The sequence below is a fragment of the Coregonus clupeaformis genome, chromosome 17, assembly GCF_020615455.1.
Source record: "Coregonus clupeaformis isolate EN_2021a chromosome 17, ASM2061545v1, whole genome shotgun sequence".
Lineage (NCBI taxonomy): Eukaryota > Metazoa > Chordata > Actinopteri > Salmoniformes > Salmonidae > Coregonus > Coregonus clupeaformis.
In genome coordinates, this window is record NC_059208.1 from 65,906,884 (window position 1) to 65,925,219 (window position 18,336).

The window sequence follows — 18,336 nt, forward strand, 5'->3', positions numbered from 1 at the left end:
TTCTGACCTCGTTAGTACCCTGAGGAGACGTCCTGGGCCATAGCTAGTTCTGACCTCGTTAGTACCCTGAGCAGACGTCCTGGGCCATAGCTAGTTCTGATCTCGTTAGAACCCTGAGCAGACTTCCTGGGCCATAGCTAGTACTGACCTCGTTAGTACCCTGAGCAGACGTCCTGGGCCATAGCTAGTTCTGACCTCTTTAGTACCCTGAGCAGACGTCCCTGGGCCATAGCTAGTTCTGACCTCATTAGTACCCTGAGGAGACGTCCTGTGCCATAGCTAGTTCTGACCTCGTTAGTACCCTGAGGAGACGTCCTGGGCCATAGCTAGTTCTGACCTCGTTAGTACCCTGAGCAGACGTCCTGGGCCATAGCTAGTTCTGATCTCTTTAGTACCCTGAGCAGACGTCCCTGGGCCATAGCTAGTTCTGACCTCGTTAGTACCCTGAGCAGACGTCCTGGGCCATAGATAGTTCTGACCTCTTTAGTACCATGAGCAGACGTCCTGGGCCATACCTAGTTCTGACCTCTTTAGTACCCTGAGCAGACGTCCTGGGCCATAGCTAGTTCTGACCTCTTTAGTACCCTGAGGAGACGTCCTGGGCCATAGCTAGTTCTGACCTCGTTAGTACCCTGAGCAGACGTCCTGGGCCATAGCTAGTTCTGACCTCGTTAGTACCCTGAGCAGACGTCCTGGGCCACAGCAAGTTCTGATCTCGTTAGTACCCTGAGCAGACGTCCTGGGCCATAGCTAGTTCTGACCTCGTTAGTACCCTGAGCAGACGTCCTGGGCCATAGCTAGTTCTGACCTCGTTAGTACCCTGAGGAGACGTCCTGGGCCATAGCTAGTTCTGACCTCGTTAGTACCCTGAGGAGACGTCCTGGGCCATAGCTAGTTATGACCTCGTTAGTACCCTGAGGAGACGTCCTGTGCCATAGCTAGTTCTGACCTCGTTAGTACCCTGAGCAGACGTCCTGGGCCATAGCTAGTTCTGACCTCGTTAGTACCCTGAGGAGACGTCCTGGGCCATAGCTAGTTCTGACCTCGTTAGTACCCTGAGGAGACGTCCTGGGCCATAGCTAGTTCTGACCTCGTTAGTACCCTGAGGAGACGTCCTGGGCCATAGCTAGTTCTGACCTCGTTAGTACCCTGAGGAGACGTCCTGGGCCATAGCTAGTTCTGACCTCGTTAGTACCCTGAGGAGACGTCCCTGGTCCATAGCTAGTTCTGACCTCGTTAGTACCCTGAGGAGACGTCCTGGGCCATAGCTAGTTCTGACCTCGTTAGTACCCTGAGGAGACGTCCCTGGTCCATAGCTAGTTCTGACCTCGTTAGTACCCTGAGGAGACGTCCTGGGCCATAGCTAGTTCTGACCTCGTTAGTACCCTGAGGAGACGTCCTGGGCCATAGATAGTTCTGACCTCGTTAGTACCCTGAGGAGACGTCCTGGGCCATAGCTAGTTCTGACCTTGTTAGTACCCTGAGGAGACGTCCTGGGCCATAGCTAGTTCTGACCTCGTTAGTACCCTGAGGAGACGTCCTGGGCCATAGCTAGTTCTGACCTCGTTAGTACCCTGAGGAGACGTCCTGGGCCATAGCTAGTTCTGACCTCGTTAGTACCCTGAGCAGACGTCCTGGGCTATAGCTAGTTCTGACCTCGTTAGTACCCTGAGGAGACGTCCTGGGCCATAGCTAGTTCTGACCTCGTTAGTACCCTGAGGAGACGTCCCTGGTCCATAGCTAGTTCTGACCTCGTTAGTACCCTGAGGGAGACGTCCTGGGCCATAGCTAGTTCTGACCTCGTTAGTACCCTGAGGAGACGTCCTGGGCCATAGATAGTTCTGACCTCGTTAGTACCCTGAGGAGACGTCCTGGGCCATAGCTAGTTCTGACCTTGTTAGTACCCTGAGGAGACGTCCTGGGCCATAGCTAGTTCTGGCCTCGTTAGTACCCTGAGGAGACGTCCTGGGCCATAGCTAGTTCTGACCTCGTTAGTACCCTGAGGAGACGTCCTGGGCCATAGCTAGTTCTGACCTCGTTAGTACCCTGAGGAGACGTCCTGGGCCATAGCTAGTTCTGACCTTGTTAGTACCCTGAGGAGACGTCCTGGGCCATAGCTAGTTCTGACCTCGTTAGTACCCTGAGGAGACGTCCTGGGCCATAGCTAGTTCTGACCTCGTTAGTACCCTGAGGAGACGTCCTGGGCCATAGCTAGTTCTGACCTCGTTAGTACCCTGAGCACGGTGACATAGTACACACAAACGTAGATGGAGCCAAAGACCACAAAATTTTATTGTTTTATTGTTGCTTTTTGCCTTTAAAATAATGATTTTTGTGACAGATTTTTACCTCTCTTTTTATTACAAATATACAGTTGGGAAAGTATATATGCTTGTAGAAACACATGTATTCATTTATCATGCACTTTTATGAGGATAATTCTCTCCTTATCAAAGGTTTTACAAGCATCTCTGAGTGGCATAGCGGGAAACAGTCAGGAAGAATTTCTGTTAAAGTTCTCCAGACAACGAGAGTCAAAGGGGAGTAGCAGTGAGCTTCAATATACCATTATGCATCCACACTATATGTAGAATCACATTATAAAACACACGTCTATGTGCCATTTCAGTGGAAAAAATATCTAAAACTGAATACATTTTAGAAAAACTAATACTTGCTCTTTTTCGAATACAGCATGCCCTTCAATCAAAAATGTCTAAAATCTCCACTCAAGTATCATATTCCAAATCTCTGTCAAACTTCATCATTCGGGAATGACTCATCAGTCACTCATGGTGATGTCAGGGTGATGTCATTAGTCGCTTTCCGCTGAGATCATTAGGTATCGCAGCCATTATCCCTCAGAAGCCTGCGGGTCGAACCATCATGGTAGTCATGGTAGCCATGAGGCTGGGGCCTTTCCAGTAGTACCACTTGATGCCGTTGTAGCGGACCACGTTGGAGACGCCAGCGTAGTAGATACCGTTCAGGTTGGAGGGACCACACGCCTCAAACCACCAACCTAGTGGAGAGGGTAGAGGTCAGGGGTCAGGAAGAGAGAGGGCAGATGGACCACACGCCTCAAACCACCGACCTAGTGGAGAGGGGAGAGGTCAGGGGTTAGAGATCAGGGGTCAGGAAGAGAGAGGGCAGAGGGACCACACGCCTCAAACCACCAACCTAGTGGAGAGGGTAGAGGTCAGGGGTCAGGAAGAGAGAGGGCAGATGGACCACACGCCTCAAACCACCAACCTAGTGGAGAGGGTAGAGGTCAGGGGTCAGGAAGAGAGAGGGCAGATGGACCACACGCCTCAAACCACCAACCTAGTGGAGAGGGTAGAGGTCAGGGGTCAGGAAGAGAGAGGGCAGATGGACCACACGCCTCAAACCACCAACCTAGTGGAGAGGGTAGAGGTCAGGGGTCAGGAAGAGAGAGGGCAGATGGAACACACGCCTCAAACCACCAACCTAGTGGAGAGGGTAGAGGTCAGGGGTTAGAGATCAGGGGTCAGGAAGAGAGAGGGCAGATGGACCACACGCCTCAAACCACCAACCTAGTGGAGAGGGTAGAGGTCAGGGGTTAGAGATCAGGGGTCAGGAAGAGAGAGGGCAGATGGACCACACGCCTCAAACCACCAACCTAGTGGAGACGGTAGAGGTCAGGGGTCAGGAAGAGAGAGGGCAGATGGAACACACGCCTCAAACCACCAACCTAGTGGAGAGGGTAGAGGTCAGGGGTTAGAGATCAGGGGTCAGGAAGAGAGAGGGCAGATGGACCACACGCCTCAAACCACCAACCTAGTGGAGAGGGTAGAGATCAGGGGTCAGGAAGAGAGAGGGCAGATGGAACACACGCCTCAAACCACCAACCTAGTGGAGAGGGTAGAGGTCAGGGGTTAGAGATCAGGGGTCAGGAAGAGAGAGGGCAGATGGAACACACGCCTCAAACCACCAAACTAGTGGAGAGAGAATGGACCAAAGAGGAAAAAGGTCAAAGGTCATACTAAGCCATTTCATGTTCATGTACAACTTCACAAAAACAAATAGGGGATGGGGACCAAAACAAAGGATGAAAAAGAAAGTCCAACCAGAAAAAAGTGAATAGATATAGATCGTATTAGGTAGGATGGTAGTGGATAAGGAAAGAGACTAGCTAGGTTTCCATCCAATAGGCGACAGATTGACATGTAAATATTCTCAAATCCGCATTAAAACATACATGCACATTTTTCCACCAGAGATGTGATTCCATCAAATTGACTTGTTGTGGATAAAAGACTGTGCGTGATGACTTAGTGCACATAAAAATACAATTTGCGGTTAAATTCCAATGAACCCAATGAAAAATGCATTGTTAAATGGGTTTCCATCGCATTTTCAACTTTACTGATAGTTTTCTCGCAAAATCAATTGTGCCCACTCTGGTATTGGCACGTTCGCTCTAACCAACAGCGTATAGCCAACAGCGTATAGCCAACAGCGTATAACCAACAGCGTATAGCCAACAGCGTACAGCCAACAGCGTACAGCCAACAGCGTACAGCCAACAGCGTACAGCCAACAGCGTATAGCCAACAGCGTATAGCCAACAGCGTACAGCCAACAGCGTACAGCCAACAGCGTACAGCCAACAGCATACAGCCAACAGCGTATAGCCAACAGCGTACAGCCAACAGCGTATAGCCAACAGCGTACAGCCAACAGCGTACAGCCAACAGCGTACAGCCAACAGCGTACAGCCAACAGCGTACAGCCAACAGCGTACAGCCAACAGCATACAGCCAACAGCGTATAGCCAACAGCGTACAGCCAACAGCGTACAGCCAACAGCGTACAGCCAACAGCGTATAGCCTAGCCTACATGATGAGATTATTATTATGGACAAAAGAGTTCGTTTTTTTTTTTTTCGGGCAAACAGCAGCCAAGCATCGATGATGATGATGTCACCAGAATAAGACCCTGGATATTTATTGGAAAGGAGCATCAAGCTCATCACTGTGCCCTTTCACCACCCTGTGAAGTTCATCATAACGTATTTCATCTGTAGCCTAATAAACTGCATGGTTTCCCCGAGTCGTAGTGGGAGGACCACACAACATGTCATCGCGTGACTCCAAGCTTACTTCCATATGATGGTTATTATATCAATATTTCTGCATAAAAGCGCTTCCACCAAAATTTCTCGCATAATTAATTTTACCAACAAAAAAATATCCCACCTTGTCTACTTTATTTAGTTTTGTCGACATTTGGAATGTTTACCGACATCAGGCCTGTCATTACATTTTTTTTATCCAACACGTACTTTCCTAGCGTAAAACGTTTGGATGGAAACCTGGTTAATGAAAAGATAGAGAGGGATTTTGATGGACCAATCACAGCTCAGAGCCTGTACCTCCAGAAGCCATCTGGGAACACTTGCAGGAGCAGCGGTCGTTGTCTCTGTCCTTGGTGCTGAACTGGGTCCCGGGGTGGGTCAGACTACTGGTGCGGCCAGCAGTACCACTGAAACCCTGGGCATGGAGACTGGGAGAGGGAAAGGAACAGAACCATCAACACATATACACAGGTATTTAACCACTATACTACTGAAACTCTGGTCATTGAGACTGGGAGTTGGTGGATTTGGTGGATTTTACTGCTTGCATGAGTTACTTTATATTTACATTTAAGTCATTTAGCAGACGCTCTTATCCAGAGCGACTTACAAATTGGTGCATTTACCTTATAGCCAGTGGGACAACCACTTTACAATATGTTTTATTTATTTTTTGGGGGGAGAATGGGGTAAGGGGGGGGTAGAAGGATTACTTTATCGTATCCCAGGTATTCCTTAAAGAGGTGGGGTTTCAAGTGTCTCTGGAAGGTGGTGAGGGACTACGCTGTCCTGGCGTCGTGAGGGAGCTTGTTCCACCATTGGGGTGCCAGAGCAGCGAACAGTGTTGACTGGGCTGAGCGGGAACTGTGCTTCCGCAGAGGTAGGGGGGCCAGCAGGCCAGAGGTGGATGAACGCAATGCCCTCGTTTGGGTGTAAGGACTGATCAGAGCCTGAAGGTACGGAGGTGCCGTTCCCCTCGCAGCTCCGTAGGCAAGCACCATGGTCTTGTAGCAGATGCGAGCTTCAACTAGAAGCCAGTGGAGTGTGCGGAGGAGCGGGGTGACGTGGGAGAACTTGGGAAGGTTGAACACCAGACGGGCTGCGGCATTCTGGATGAGTTGTAGGGTTTTAATGGCACAGGCAGGGAGCCCAGCCAACAGCGAGTTGCAGTAATCCAGACGGAAGTGCCTGGATTAGGACCTGTGGCGCTTCCTGTGTAAGGCAGGGTCGTACTCTCCGAATGTTGTAGAGCATGAACCTACAGGATCGGGTCACCGCCTTGATGTTAGCGGAGAAAGACAGGGTGTTGTCCAGGGTCACGCCAAGGCTTTTTGTACTCTGGGAGGAGGACACAACGGAGTTGTCAACCGTGATGGCGAGATCATGGAATGGGCAGTCCTTCCCCGGAAGGAAGAGCAGCTCAGTCTTGCCGAGGTTCAGCTTGAGGTGGTGACCATCATCCACACTGATATGTCTGCCAGACATGCAGAGATGCGATTCACCACCTGGTTATCAGAAGGGGGAAAGGAGAAGATTAGTTGTGTGTCGTCTGCGTAGCAATGATAGGAGAGGCCATGTGAGGATATGACAGAGCCAAGTGACTTGGTGTATAGCGAGAATAGGAGAGGGCCTAGAACTGAGCCCTGGGTACACCAGTGGTGAGAGCACGTGGTGCGGAGACAGATTCTCGCCACGCCACTTGGTAGGAGCGACCTGTCAGGTAGGACGCAATCCAGGAGTGAGCCGCGCCGGAGATGCCCAACTCGGAGAGGGTGGAGAGGAGGATCTGATGGTTCACAGTATCAAAGGCAGCAGACAGGTCTAGAAGGACAAGAGCAGAGGAGAGAGAGTTAGCTTTAGCAATGTGGAGAGCCTCCGTGACACAGAGAAGAGCAGTCTCAGTTGAATGACCAGTCTTGAAATCTGACTGGTTTGGTTCAAGAAGGTAATTCTGAGAGAGATAGCAAGAGAGTTGGCTAAAGACGGCACGCTCAAGAGTTTTAGAGAGAAAAGAAAGAAGGGATACTGGTCTGTAGTTGTTGACATCAGAGGGATCGAGTGTAGGTTTTTTGAGAAGGGGTGCTCTCGCTCTCTTGAAGATGGACGGGACATAGCCAGCGGTCAAGGATGAGTTGATGAGCGAGGTGAGGTAAGGGAGAAGGTCTCCGGAAATGGTCTGGAGAAGAGAGGAGGGGATAGGGTCAAGCGGGCAGGTTGTTGGTCGGCCGGCCGTCACAAGTCGCAAGAATTCATCTGGAGAGAGAGGGGAGAAAGAAGTCAAAGCATAGGGTAGGGCAGTGTGAGCAGGACCAGCAGTGTCATTTGACTTAACAAACGAGGATCGGATGTCGTCAACCTTCTTTTCAAAATGGTTAACGAAGTCTCCTGATTCTGACTCCTCAACCCTCCTCATCCTTTGTCTCTCTATGTCCCCTATCCTCCCGGCCGGCTCGGTCCTCCCGAGCTGGCAATGTAGTCATGGCTCTATGTAGTACTGTGCGGCTCCCATAGTCTGTTCTGGACTTGGGGACTGTGAAGAGACCTCTGGTGGCATGTCTTGTGGGATATGCATGGGTGTCCGAGCTGTGTGCTATTAGTTTAAACAGACAGCACGGTCCACAGCACGGTCCATTCAATATCTCAATACCTCTCACAAATACAAGTAGTGATGTAGTCAATCTCTCCTCCACTTTGAGCCAGGAGAGATTGACATGCATATTATTAATGTTAGCTCTCTGTGTATATCCAAGGGCCAGCCGTCCTGCCCTGTTCTGAGCCAATTGTAATTTTCCTAAATCCCTCTTTGTGGCACCTGACTACACGACTGGACAGTAGTCCAGGTGCGACAAAACTACGGCCTGTAGGACCTGCCTTGTTGATAACCTTGTTATTAAGAAGGCAGAGCCACGCTTTATTATTAACAGACTTCTCCCCATCTTAACTAATGTACCATCAATATGTTTTGACCATGACAGTTTACAATCCAGGGTTAAATCAAGCAGTTTAGTCTCCTCAACTTGCTCAATTTCCACTTTATTCATTGCAAGATTTAGTTGAGGTTTAGGGTTTAGTGAATGATTAGTCCTATATAGGCCTCCTGTAGCTCAGTTGGTAGAGCATGGTGTTTGCAACGCCAGGGTTGTGGGTTCGTTTCCCACGGGGGGCCAGTATGAAAAATTTATGCACTCACTAACTGTAAGTCGCTCTGGAAAAGAGTGTCTGCTAAATGACTAAAATGTAAATACAATGCATTTAGTTTTTTTAAATATTCAGAACTAACTTATTTATTTCCACCCATTCTGAAACTGACTGCAGCTCTTTGTTAAGTGTTGTAGTTATTTCACTATTATAGCTGACGTGTATAGTGTTGAGTCACCAGCATACATAGACACACAGGCTTTATTCAGAGCCAGTGGCAGGACATTAGTAAAGATTGAGAATGTAAGGGGCCTAGAGAGCTGCCCTGGGGAATGTCTGACTATACCTGGATTATGTTAGACAGGTAACTCTTGATCCACAATATAGCAGGGGATGTAAAACCATACTACATACAGTAGCAGTCAAAAGTTTGGACACACCTACTCATTCCAAGGTTTTTCTTTGGAATATATTCATATGGAATCATGTAGTAACCAAAAAATTGCTAAACAAATCAAAATATATTTTATATTTGAGATTCTTCAAATAGCCACTCTTTGCCTTGATGACAGCTTTGCACACTCTTGGCATTCTCTCAAACATCTTCACCTGGAATGCTTTTCCAACAGTCTTGAAGGAGTTCCCACATACAGTGGGGAAAAAAAGTATTTAGTCAGCCACCAATTGTGCAAGTTCTCCCACTTAAAAAGATGAGAGAGGCCTGTAATTTTCATCATAGGTACACGTCAACTATGACAGACAAAATGAGATTTTTTTTTCTCCAGAAAATCACATTGTAGGATTTTTAATGAATTTATTTGCAAATTATGGTGGAAAATAAGTATTTGGTCAATAACAAAAGTTTCTCAATACTTTGTTATATACCCTTTGTTGGCAATGACACAGGTCAAAACGTTTTCTGTAAGTCTTCACAAGGTTTTCACACACTGTTGCTGGTATTTTGGCCCATTCCTCCATGCAGATCTCCTCTAGAGCAGTGATGTTTTGGGGCTGTCGCTGGGCAACACAGACTTTCAACTCCCTCCAAAGAGTTTCTATGGGGGTTGAGATCTGGAGACTGGCTAGGCCACTCCAGGACCTTGAAATGCTTCTTACGAAGCCACTCCTTCGTTGCCCGGGCGGTGTGTTTGGGATCATTGTCATGCTGAAAGACCCAGCCACGTTTCATCTTCAATGCCCTTGCTGATGGAAGGAGGTTTTCACTCAAAATCTCACGATACATGGCCCCATTCATTCTTTCCTTTACACGGATCAGTCGTCCTGGTCCCTTTGCAGAAAAAACAGCCCCAAAGCATGATGTTTCCACCCCCATGCTTCACAGTAGGTATGGTGTTCTTTGGATGCAACTCAGCATTCTTTGTCCTCCAAACACGACGAGTTGAGTTTTTACCAAAAAGTTATATTTTGGTTTCATCTGACCATATGACATTCTCCCAATCCTCTTCTGGATCATCCAAATGCACTCTAGCAAACTTCAGACGGGCCTGGACATGTACTGGCTTAAGCAGGGGGACATGTCTTGCACTGCAGGATTTGAGTCCCTGGCGGCATAGTGTGTTACTGATGGTAGGCTTTGTTACTTTGGTCCCAGCTCTCTGCAGGTCATTCACTAGGTCCCCCCCGTGTTGTTCTGGGATTTTTGCTCACCGTTCTTGTGATCATTTTGACCCCACAGGGTGAGATCTTGCGTGGAGCCCCAGATCGAGGGAGATTATCAGTGGTCTTGTATGTCTTCCATTTCCTAATAATTGCTCCCACAGTTGATTTCTTCAAACCAAGCTGCTTACCTATTGCAGATTCAGTCTTCCCAGCCTGGTGCAGGTCTACAATTTAGTTTCTGGTGTCCTTTGACAGCTCTTTGGTCTTGGCCATAGTGGAGTTTGGAGTGTGACTGTTTGAGGTTGTGGACAGGTGTATTTTTATACTGATAACAAGTTCAAACAGGTGCCATTAATACAGGTAACGAGTGGAGGACAGAGGAGCCTCTTAAAGAAGAAGTTACAGGTCTGTGAGAGCCAGAAATCTTGCTTGTTTGTAGGTGACCAAATACTTATTTTCCACCATAATTTGCAAATAAATTCATAAAAAATCCTACAATGTGATTTTCTGGATTTTTTTCCTCAATTTGTCTGTCATAGTTGACGTGTACCTATGATGAAAATTACAGGCCTCTCTCATTTTTTTAAGTGGGAGAACTTGCACAATTGGTGGCTGACTAAATACTTTTTTTCCCCACTGTATGCTGAGCACTTGTTGGCTTCTTTTCCTTCACTCTGCGGTCCAACTCATCCCAAACCATCTCAATTGGGTTGAGGTCGGGGGATTGTGGAGGCCAGGTCATCTGATGCAGCACTCCATCACTCTCCTTGGTCAAATAGCCCTTACACAGCCTGGAGGTGTGTTGGGTCATATGTCATGCAATAAAATGCAAATTAATTACTTAAAAATCATACAATGTGATTTTCTGGATTTTTGTTTTAGATTCCGTCTCTCACAGTTGAAGTGTACCTATGATAAAAATTACAGACCACTACATGCTTTGTAAGTAGGAAAACCTGCAAAATCGGCAGTGTATCAAATACTTGTTCTCCCCACTGTACATATCTTTCTAACTGTGCTCTTTCACAAAAGCTCTCAACCTATAACCTATATACTTATTATGGACACAGTGTGCTTACATTATTAGTTATCTTGTTGTTATTAGTTGTTGTTAGTTGTTATTAGTCCCATCCTTCAACTTCATTCAACACCACCCATCTATCTCTTAACACCATCCATATTGGATATCTATTTGCATACATCTTTCAACTGTACTGTGATGTTGTACAAAAGTTCTGAACCTTTCTATTCTCCAGGTAAATATTGCAATCCTTTAGCCATTCATGGTACTGTGTCCAAAAACAAGCTACAAATGGACAGTACCAAAACAAATTATCTAATGATTCTGTTTCTTCGCAGCAAAATCTGCAGAGCTGGGAAGATTGTATCCCCCATATAAATAACATTCTATTGGTAGCAATAATTTTATATATTAATTTAAATTGAAAAATTATAAGTTTTGAATCCGGTGTCGTTTTGCGTATCAGTTCATAAACACTATGCCATGGAATCGGTACGTCAAAAATCTCTTCCCAACTATTTGGTCCTTATTTATCTTTGTTTCATGGTACAGTTTCTTCTTTTTGTTCAGTTTAGTCACATGATTTCTCAATTTACAGTGCATTTGCCAATCGGCTGTGCAGCCAGAAAATGTATTTGCCATTCCTTTTGCCTCATCTCTCTCAACCATGCAATTTTCAAATTCCTCATCAAACCACAGGGATTTAACAGTTTTTACAGTCATTGTCTTAATGGGTGCATGCTTATTAGTAACTGGGATAAGTAATTTCTTAAATGTGTCAGCGTCTGGTTGCTCCTCATTACACGCCACAGACCAACAAATATTTTTTACATCTTCAAAATAGAAATCACTACAAACCTTATTGTATGACCTCACATACACTATATTTGGCCCGACCTTTGGAATTTTGGTTTTCCTAGATATGGCTACTATATTATGATCACTACGTCCGATGGATTTAGATACTGCTTTAGAGAAGATTTCTGCAGCATTAGTAAAGATATGATCAATACTTGATTATGATTTAATTCCTGTGCTGTTTGTAAATACCCTGGTAGGTTGACTGATAATCTGAACCAGATTGCAGACACTGGTTACAGTTTGACGTTTTTTCTTGAGTGGGCAGCTTGATGAAAGCCAGGCAATATTTAGGTCACCCAGAAAATATACCTCTCTGTTGATATCACATACATTATCAAGCATTTCACAGATATTATCCAGATACTGACTGTTAGAACTTGGTGGTCTATAGCAGCTTCCCACCAGAATGGGCTTTAGGTGAGGCAGATGAACCTGTAGCCATATTACCACCAGAATGGGCTTTAGGTGAGGCAGATGAACCTGTAGCCATATTACCACCAGAATGGGCTTTAGGTGAGGCAGATGAACCTGTAGCCATATTACTTCAACAGCATTTGACATGAGATCCTCTCTAAGCTTTACAGGAATATGAATCTGAACATAAATGGCAACACTTCCACTGTTGGCCTTCCTGTGTCTTCTGAAGATGTTGAAACCATGTATTGCTACCACTGTATCATCAAGGTATTATCTAAGTGAGTTTCTTAGGCTCTATTTATATATGGTATTCAAAGTCGGGTGAGACCCCTAGTGGGGGAAATGCCCTTGTGTCGCCAAACTAAACAAAAATGTAAGTTTACGGGTTATTGTATGGGACAATATACAACGTATTTAGAAAAATTAAATTTGATTGATTAAATGTACATTGGTTTCTTTTCAATTTGATAAGAGATGAAAATGTAATGAATTGAAGGCTATTTGTTGATGTATGAAAATGTATGCACTTACTAACTGTAAGTCACTCTGGATAAGAGCGTCTGCTAAATGACAAAAAAATATATATATTTTCTGGGATTCTTAATTGTTTTTATTGCTTTACTGGGAGGCTTATCAGAGGTGATATTTATGTTTGAGCTGATCGTGCAGGGTGAGCTGCACACAGTGGATTTCCTACCAGGGCAAACCGCCTCAGTGCTATCAGTATGACTCAGGTTCATAGGCGCATGATTACTGCATACAATAGCTGTATGATTGACAGAGGCAATCATGGGAGATAGAGGGACATAAATTAGCTAAAAATCGTTCTGCTGTCTCCGATCAGCTCCTTCATTTTGTTTACGTTGAGAGATAAGTTATTTTCCTGGCACCACTCCGCTAGGGCTCTCACCTCCTCCCTGTAGGCTGTCTCATCGTTGTTGATAATCAGGCCTACCACTGTTGTTTCTTCAGCAAACTTGATGATTGAGTTGGAGACTTGCGTGGCCGTGCAGTCATGGGTGAACAGGGACTACAGGAGGGGGCTGAGCACGCACCCCTGTGGGGCCCCCGTGTTGAGGATCAGTGTGGGGGAGGTGTTGTTGCCTACCTTTACCATTTGGGGTTGGCCCATCAGGAAGTCCAGGACCCACTTGCACAGGGAGGAGTTCAGACCCAGGACTCTGAGCTTAGTGATGAGCTTGGAGGGCACTATGTTGTTGAAGGCTGAGCTGTAATTGACGAACAGCATTCTTACATAGGTATTTCTCTTGTCCAGGTGAGATAAGGCAGTGTGCAGTGCAATGGCAATTGCGTCGTCCATGGATCTGTTGGGGCGATATGCTACTTACGGTGGGTCTAGGGTGTCTGTGTTGAGGTGATATGGTCCTTAACTAGCCTTTCAAAGCACTTCATGATGACAGAAAGGAGTGCTATGGGGCGATAGTCATTTAGTTCAGTTACCTTTGCTTTCACAATTGGGGACAACAGACTGGGAAATGGAGAGATTGTCCGTAAACACAGCTGGTCTGCACATGCTCTGAAGATAAGGATGGGAGTACAGAGTCCTCGTGAGCGTTGGGGGACCGCGTCGGCGGCTCAATGTTGTTTTCCTCAAAGCCGGCGAAGAAGATGTTTAGCTGAGGCGTCGGTGTCTGCGATGTGGCTAGCTTTCCCTTTATATTGATTTTCTGGAGTCCCTGCCACATACGTCTCGTGTCTGAGTCATTGCACAGGCCTTAAGTTGAACAGTCCTTACCATGGCAGCTTCCTGTTTAAGTTTCTGCCTATAAGTGCGGAGGAGCAAAATGGAGGCATGATCTGATTTGCCTAAGGGAGGGTGGGAGAGGGCCTTATAGCTGTCCCAGAAGGGAGAGTAGCAATGTTGCGCGTGTAGCACAGGAGATGTGTTGAATTTCGGTAGCGTTTTCCTCAGATTTCCTTTCTTAAAGTCCCCAGCTACAATAAATGTGGCCTCAGGATATGCGGTTTCCAGTTTGCACATAGTCCAGTAAAGTTCCCTGAGAGCAGTGGTGGTGTCGGCTTGGGGGGGAATATACATGGCAGTGATGATGATTAAAGAAAATTCTCTCAGGAGGTAATGTGGTGGGCATTTGGTGGTGAGGTATTCCAGATCGGGAGAACAAAAGGACTTGAGTTCCTGTATGTTACCACAATCACACCATGAGTTGTTAATCATGAAACAAACCCCTCCGCCTTTCTTTTTCCAGGAGAGTTTTTCTTTTTCCCTGAGAGTTTTTTCTTCCTGTCCGTGCGATGGACATAGAACCCCGCTTGCTGAATGGATAAGGACAATATACTGTATCCTGAGAAAGCCATGATTCCATAAAACAGAGTACAGTTACAGTCCCTGATGTCTCTTTGGAAGGAGATATGTTCCCTGAGTTTGCCTACTTTAATCAAATCAAATCAAATTGTATTTGTCACATGCGTCGATTACTACAGGGGTAAAACATACCATGAAATGCTTACTGACAAGCCCTTAACAAACAATTCAGTTTTAAGAAAAATAAGAGTTAAGAAAATATGTACTGAATAAAATAAAGTAATATATATATATATACAATACAATACAATACAATACAATAAAATAACAATAACAAGGCTATATACAGGGGGTACCGGTACTGAGTCAATGTGCGATGGTACAGGTTAGTCAAGGTAATTGAGGTAATATGTGACTTACCGGCTCGATTCGGTCTTATGTAGCAACATTTTGATTATTATTTTTTTACAGTGGATAAAAGTAGAGACTCAGAGCTAGAAAATGGTATATCATACACTACAGTTGAGGAGCAATGGGAAAGTAATTTTGTTTTGAAAGTTGATAAACTTGTAACCTCACTTTTTGAGAAAATGGCTCTTGAATGTTTTGGTACCTACTGGAGAACACTTCTTTGTCTACACCCATTCAGCATCGTTCACACCCTCTTAAGCCTTAGCCCCACCCATCTCTTTAAGGATTCACATGTGAGGCCGTGTACTAAACAACCAAAGATTTCAAGACTAAAGGCTGGTTTATACTACGGTTGTGTTCGTAAATTCAATCTGGAGTGCCAGAGTGCGCTCAGAGTCCGCTCTGGGCGTTCGTAAACTCAGAGCGTTGTCAGATAGTCAGTTCGTAAATTCAGAGCATTTCGCTCTCTGAGTGTTCAGAGCTGGATGCTCTGGCCGAAAAGTAGGGTTGATCCGAGCATTCTGACCTAACAACAGCAGTCAAGCACCCAAGCTAACTTGGCTAGCTTCCTAGCTACTTCCAGACACAAAGGAGAGAACAGCTCACTCTGACCATTTTACTCGCCCTAGCAGAGTGGGTTAGGCTGTTTTTATTTTATCCAGAGCGTTGGTGACTAACTGCTGCTAGCAACAATTTAATTACGCCTTTTTGCCAACGTTTCCTTTACCGGCCATATTCAACGGGTGTTGAGTGTTCGTAAATTTGTCAGTTATTCTGCACTCTGGCACACTCAGACGAGAGTGCTCTGAATTCTGAGTAGATAGCCAGAGCGAATTTACCAGCTACGTCTATCGACAGTTGTCGCAGTGACATCATGAACATTCTATTGAAATGGTAACTTGAATTGTGGAGTCTTTGTTTAGACATGTAGCTAGCTAGCTAAACAATGAACCATAATCCAACTCATGACGTTACTACCCTGCATGAATCTGCAGGTAGCTAACCAACCAGGTTCAATGTTTGCTAGCTAGCGAACATTAGGCTATAACTAGCAATGCAAATGGCTCTGAGATACAAACAGTATTACTACACAGATCATACACGTAACGTTAGCTAGTGAGCCAGCCAGCTAACGTTAGCTAGATAGCTAACAGTATGCTTTAATTTGAAATGAAAACCACTTTCTGACTAAATTAGAAACTTGTAATATCTGAAAATGTAGCTAGCTAGACTATCTAACCTGTATACATGGATGGACGCTTCTCCCTCTCTGTCACGGATGCCATGATTGCCCTTAGTTTGAAGATGTAATCCAGAGACAGGTGTTTTATAAAATAGCCTTCTGTGTGTTCTCTTTTCGACTCCCTCTGCATATTTGCAATCAAACGCCAGAATTTTCTCCATCTCCTTAGGTATCATACACTAATTCCTCTGGGCATTCCATTGATTTCAAAACTCGGTCCTCCAGAAAGTGGAGAGCAACACTTTTGCAGTTCTACTACATGATATCTTTCAAAAAAGCCATGTTAGAAAGGATTACCTACAGATACTGACTAGCTCATCTTACAGACAGAGGCGTGCTACATGACAGACCAATCCGAACTCATCTCTCGGCATGTCCAGCCCACCTATAATCTCAGCCAATCATGGCTAGCGGGAAGGTTCCTGTCTTTTTCACTAGCTAAACCAACTAGGCTCGTAATTTAACAATTTTATTTGTTTTTACAGATGGCATACAAGTTTGTTATTAAGGCACATGTTCCAGAAAAAAAAAAAAACGCATAGAAAAATAAAAAAATATGTAAGTTCCAATGGCTCTCCTGTGAAGTAGTGACGCGTGACATACGCCTAGTTTCCTGAAACGAGTCACATATGTAAATGTAGGTCTGCACATGCTTTAAGTACACGTCCTGGCAATCCTTTCTGGCCCTGCGGCCTTGTGAATGTTGACCTGTTTAAAGGTCTTACTCACATCGGCTACGGAGAACGTGATCACAAAGTCATCCGGAACAGCTGGTGCTCTCATGCACGCTTTAGTGTTGCTTGCCTCGAAGCGCGCATAGAAGTAATTTAGCTCATCTGGTAGGCTCGTGTCACTGGGCAGCTCATGTCTGGGATTCTCTTTGTAGTTCGTAATAGTTTGCAAGCCCTGCCACATCCGACGAGCGTCGGAACCGGTGTAGTATGGTTCAATCTTAGTCCTGTATTGACTCTTTGCCTGTTCGATGGTTCATCTGAGGACATAGCGGGATTTCTTATAAGTCCTGCTCCTTGAAAGTGGCAGCTCTACCCTTTAGCTCAGTGTGGATGTTGCCTGTAATCCATGGCTTCTGGTTGGGGTATGTACGTACGGTCACTGTGGGGACGACGTCATCGATGCACTTATTGATGAAGTCAGTGATTGATGTGGTATACTCATCAATGCCATCGGATGAATCCCGGAACATATTCCAGTCTGTGCTAGCAAAACAGTCCTGTAGCTTAGCATCTGTGTCATATTGTCCAGGGACTGAACGATAGCGAGTAATATAATCGGAAGTGGTGGATGGTATGCACGCCACCTGAATCTCATTAGGGCCCGACTCCTTCTACCTCTTCTCCGGCATCTGCGTTTTGGTGCGGGGGGTGGGGGGGTGGCTGTGTTGGCCAGAGAAAGCTCAAGAAGGGGTTGTGTTGGCAGGGGGGGATATTGCTGAAGAAAGGGGGGATGTTGGCAGGTTTAAGGCTGTTGAAAGGGAGCTCTGGCTGGGGGGAAGGCTAATAGAGGAAGCTGGGAGTGGGCTGTGGAAGAATGGGAGGGTGACCTGGTTTGGCTAGCTAAGGAAGTGATTTAGAGATGGGGTTTAGGTGTTGAACTGTTCTGGCTACATGGCGTGATCATTGAGAGATTGGGTTAATGGTTAAGGGTTAAGGGTGACATGGTCTACAAAAGGGTTTGCTTTGGCTATAGGGACTGCCTTGCCTATAAAGAAGGCATAAATAGAGAAGGGGCTACCTTGGCTGGGAACGGACTGCCTTAGCTACAGAGACAGATGGGAGAGGAGGCTGGCTATGGGTCTTTGACTATGGAGCTGTATTTGGCTCTGGAGAAGATGCTGCCATGGCCTGGGAACACTGGGGAAGGGTTGGGTGCCTTTCTTGGTTGGATGGATGTAAAGAGTTGCAGAGTAATTGGGTGACCGGACTGCTCCAGAGAAGAGGTTGCATTGGCCTAAAACTGCTAGATGAGGGTTGCATTGTATGGAGAAGAGGTTGCATTGGCCAGAGAAAGCTCAAGAAGGGGATGTATTGGCCAGAGAAAGCTCGAGAACAGGTTTTATTGCTCAGAGAAAGCTTGAGAAGAGGTTGTATTGGCCAGAGAAAGCTCAAGAAGGGGATGCCTTGGCCCAGTACGGCGGCCTGCATTGGCTGGGTAGAATCCTAGCACCACAGGCCTCTGGCTGGGGTGATCCCTACGTAAACCCAACCCTGGAGAGGAGAACCAG

At 46.0% G+C, this 18,336-nt stretch overlaps 1 protein-coding gene across 2 annotated transcripts in view; it reads right to left on the reverse strand.

Moving 5' to 3' along the window:
- Nucleotides 1-2,340: 2,340 nt before the first annotated feature.
- The window catches only part of LOC121585239 (angiopoietin-2), a 100,725-nt gene continuing 84,729 nt past the window's right edge, over nt 2,341-18,336 (reverse strand). For both annotated transcript variants that reach the window (XM_041901690.1, XM_041901689.1), the window contains exons 8-9: nt 5,397-5,527; nt 2,341-3,022 (exon numbers count right to left, since the gene is read on the reverse strand). In XM_041901690.1, coding sequence (XP_041757624.1) covers nt 2,862-3,022; nt 5,397-5,527 — 292 coding nt within the window. In that variant the 3' untranslated portion in view covers nt 2,341-2,861. The remainder of the gene's footprint in view (nt 3,023-5,396; nt 5,528-18,336) is intronic.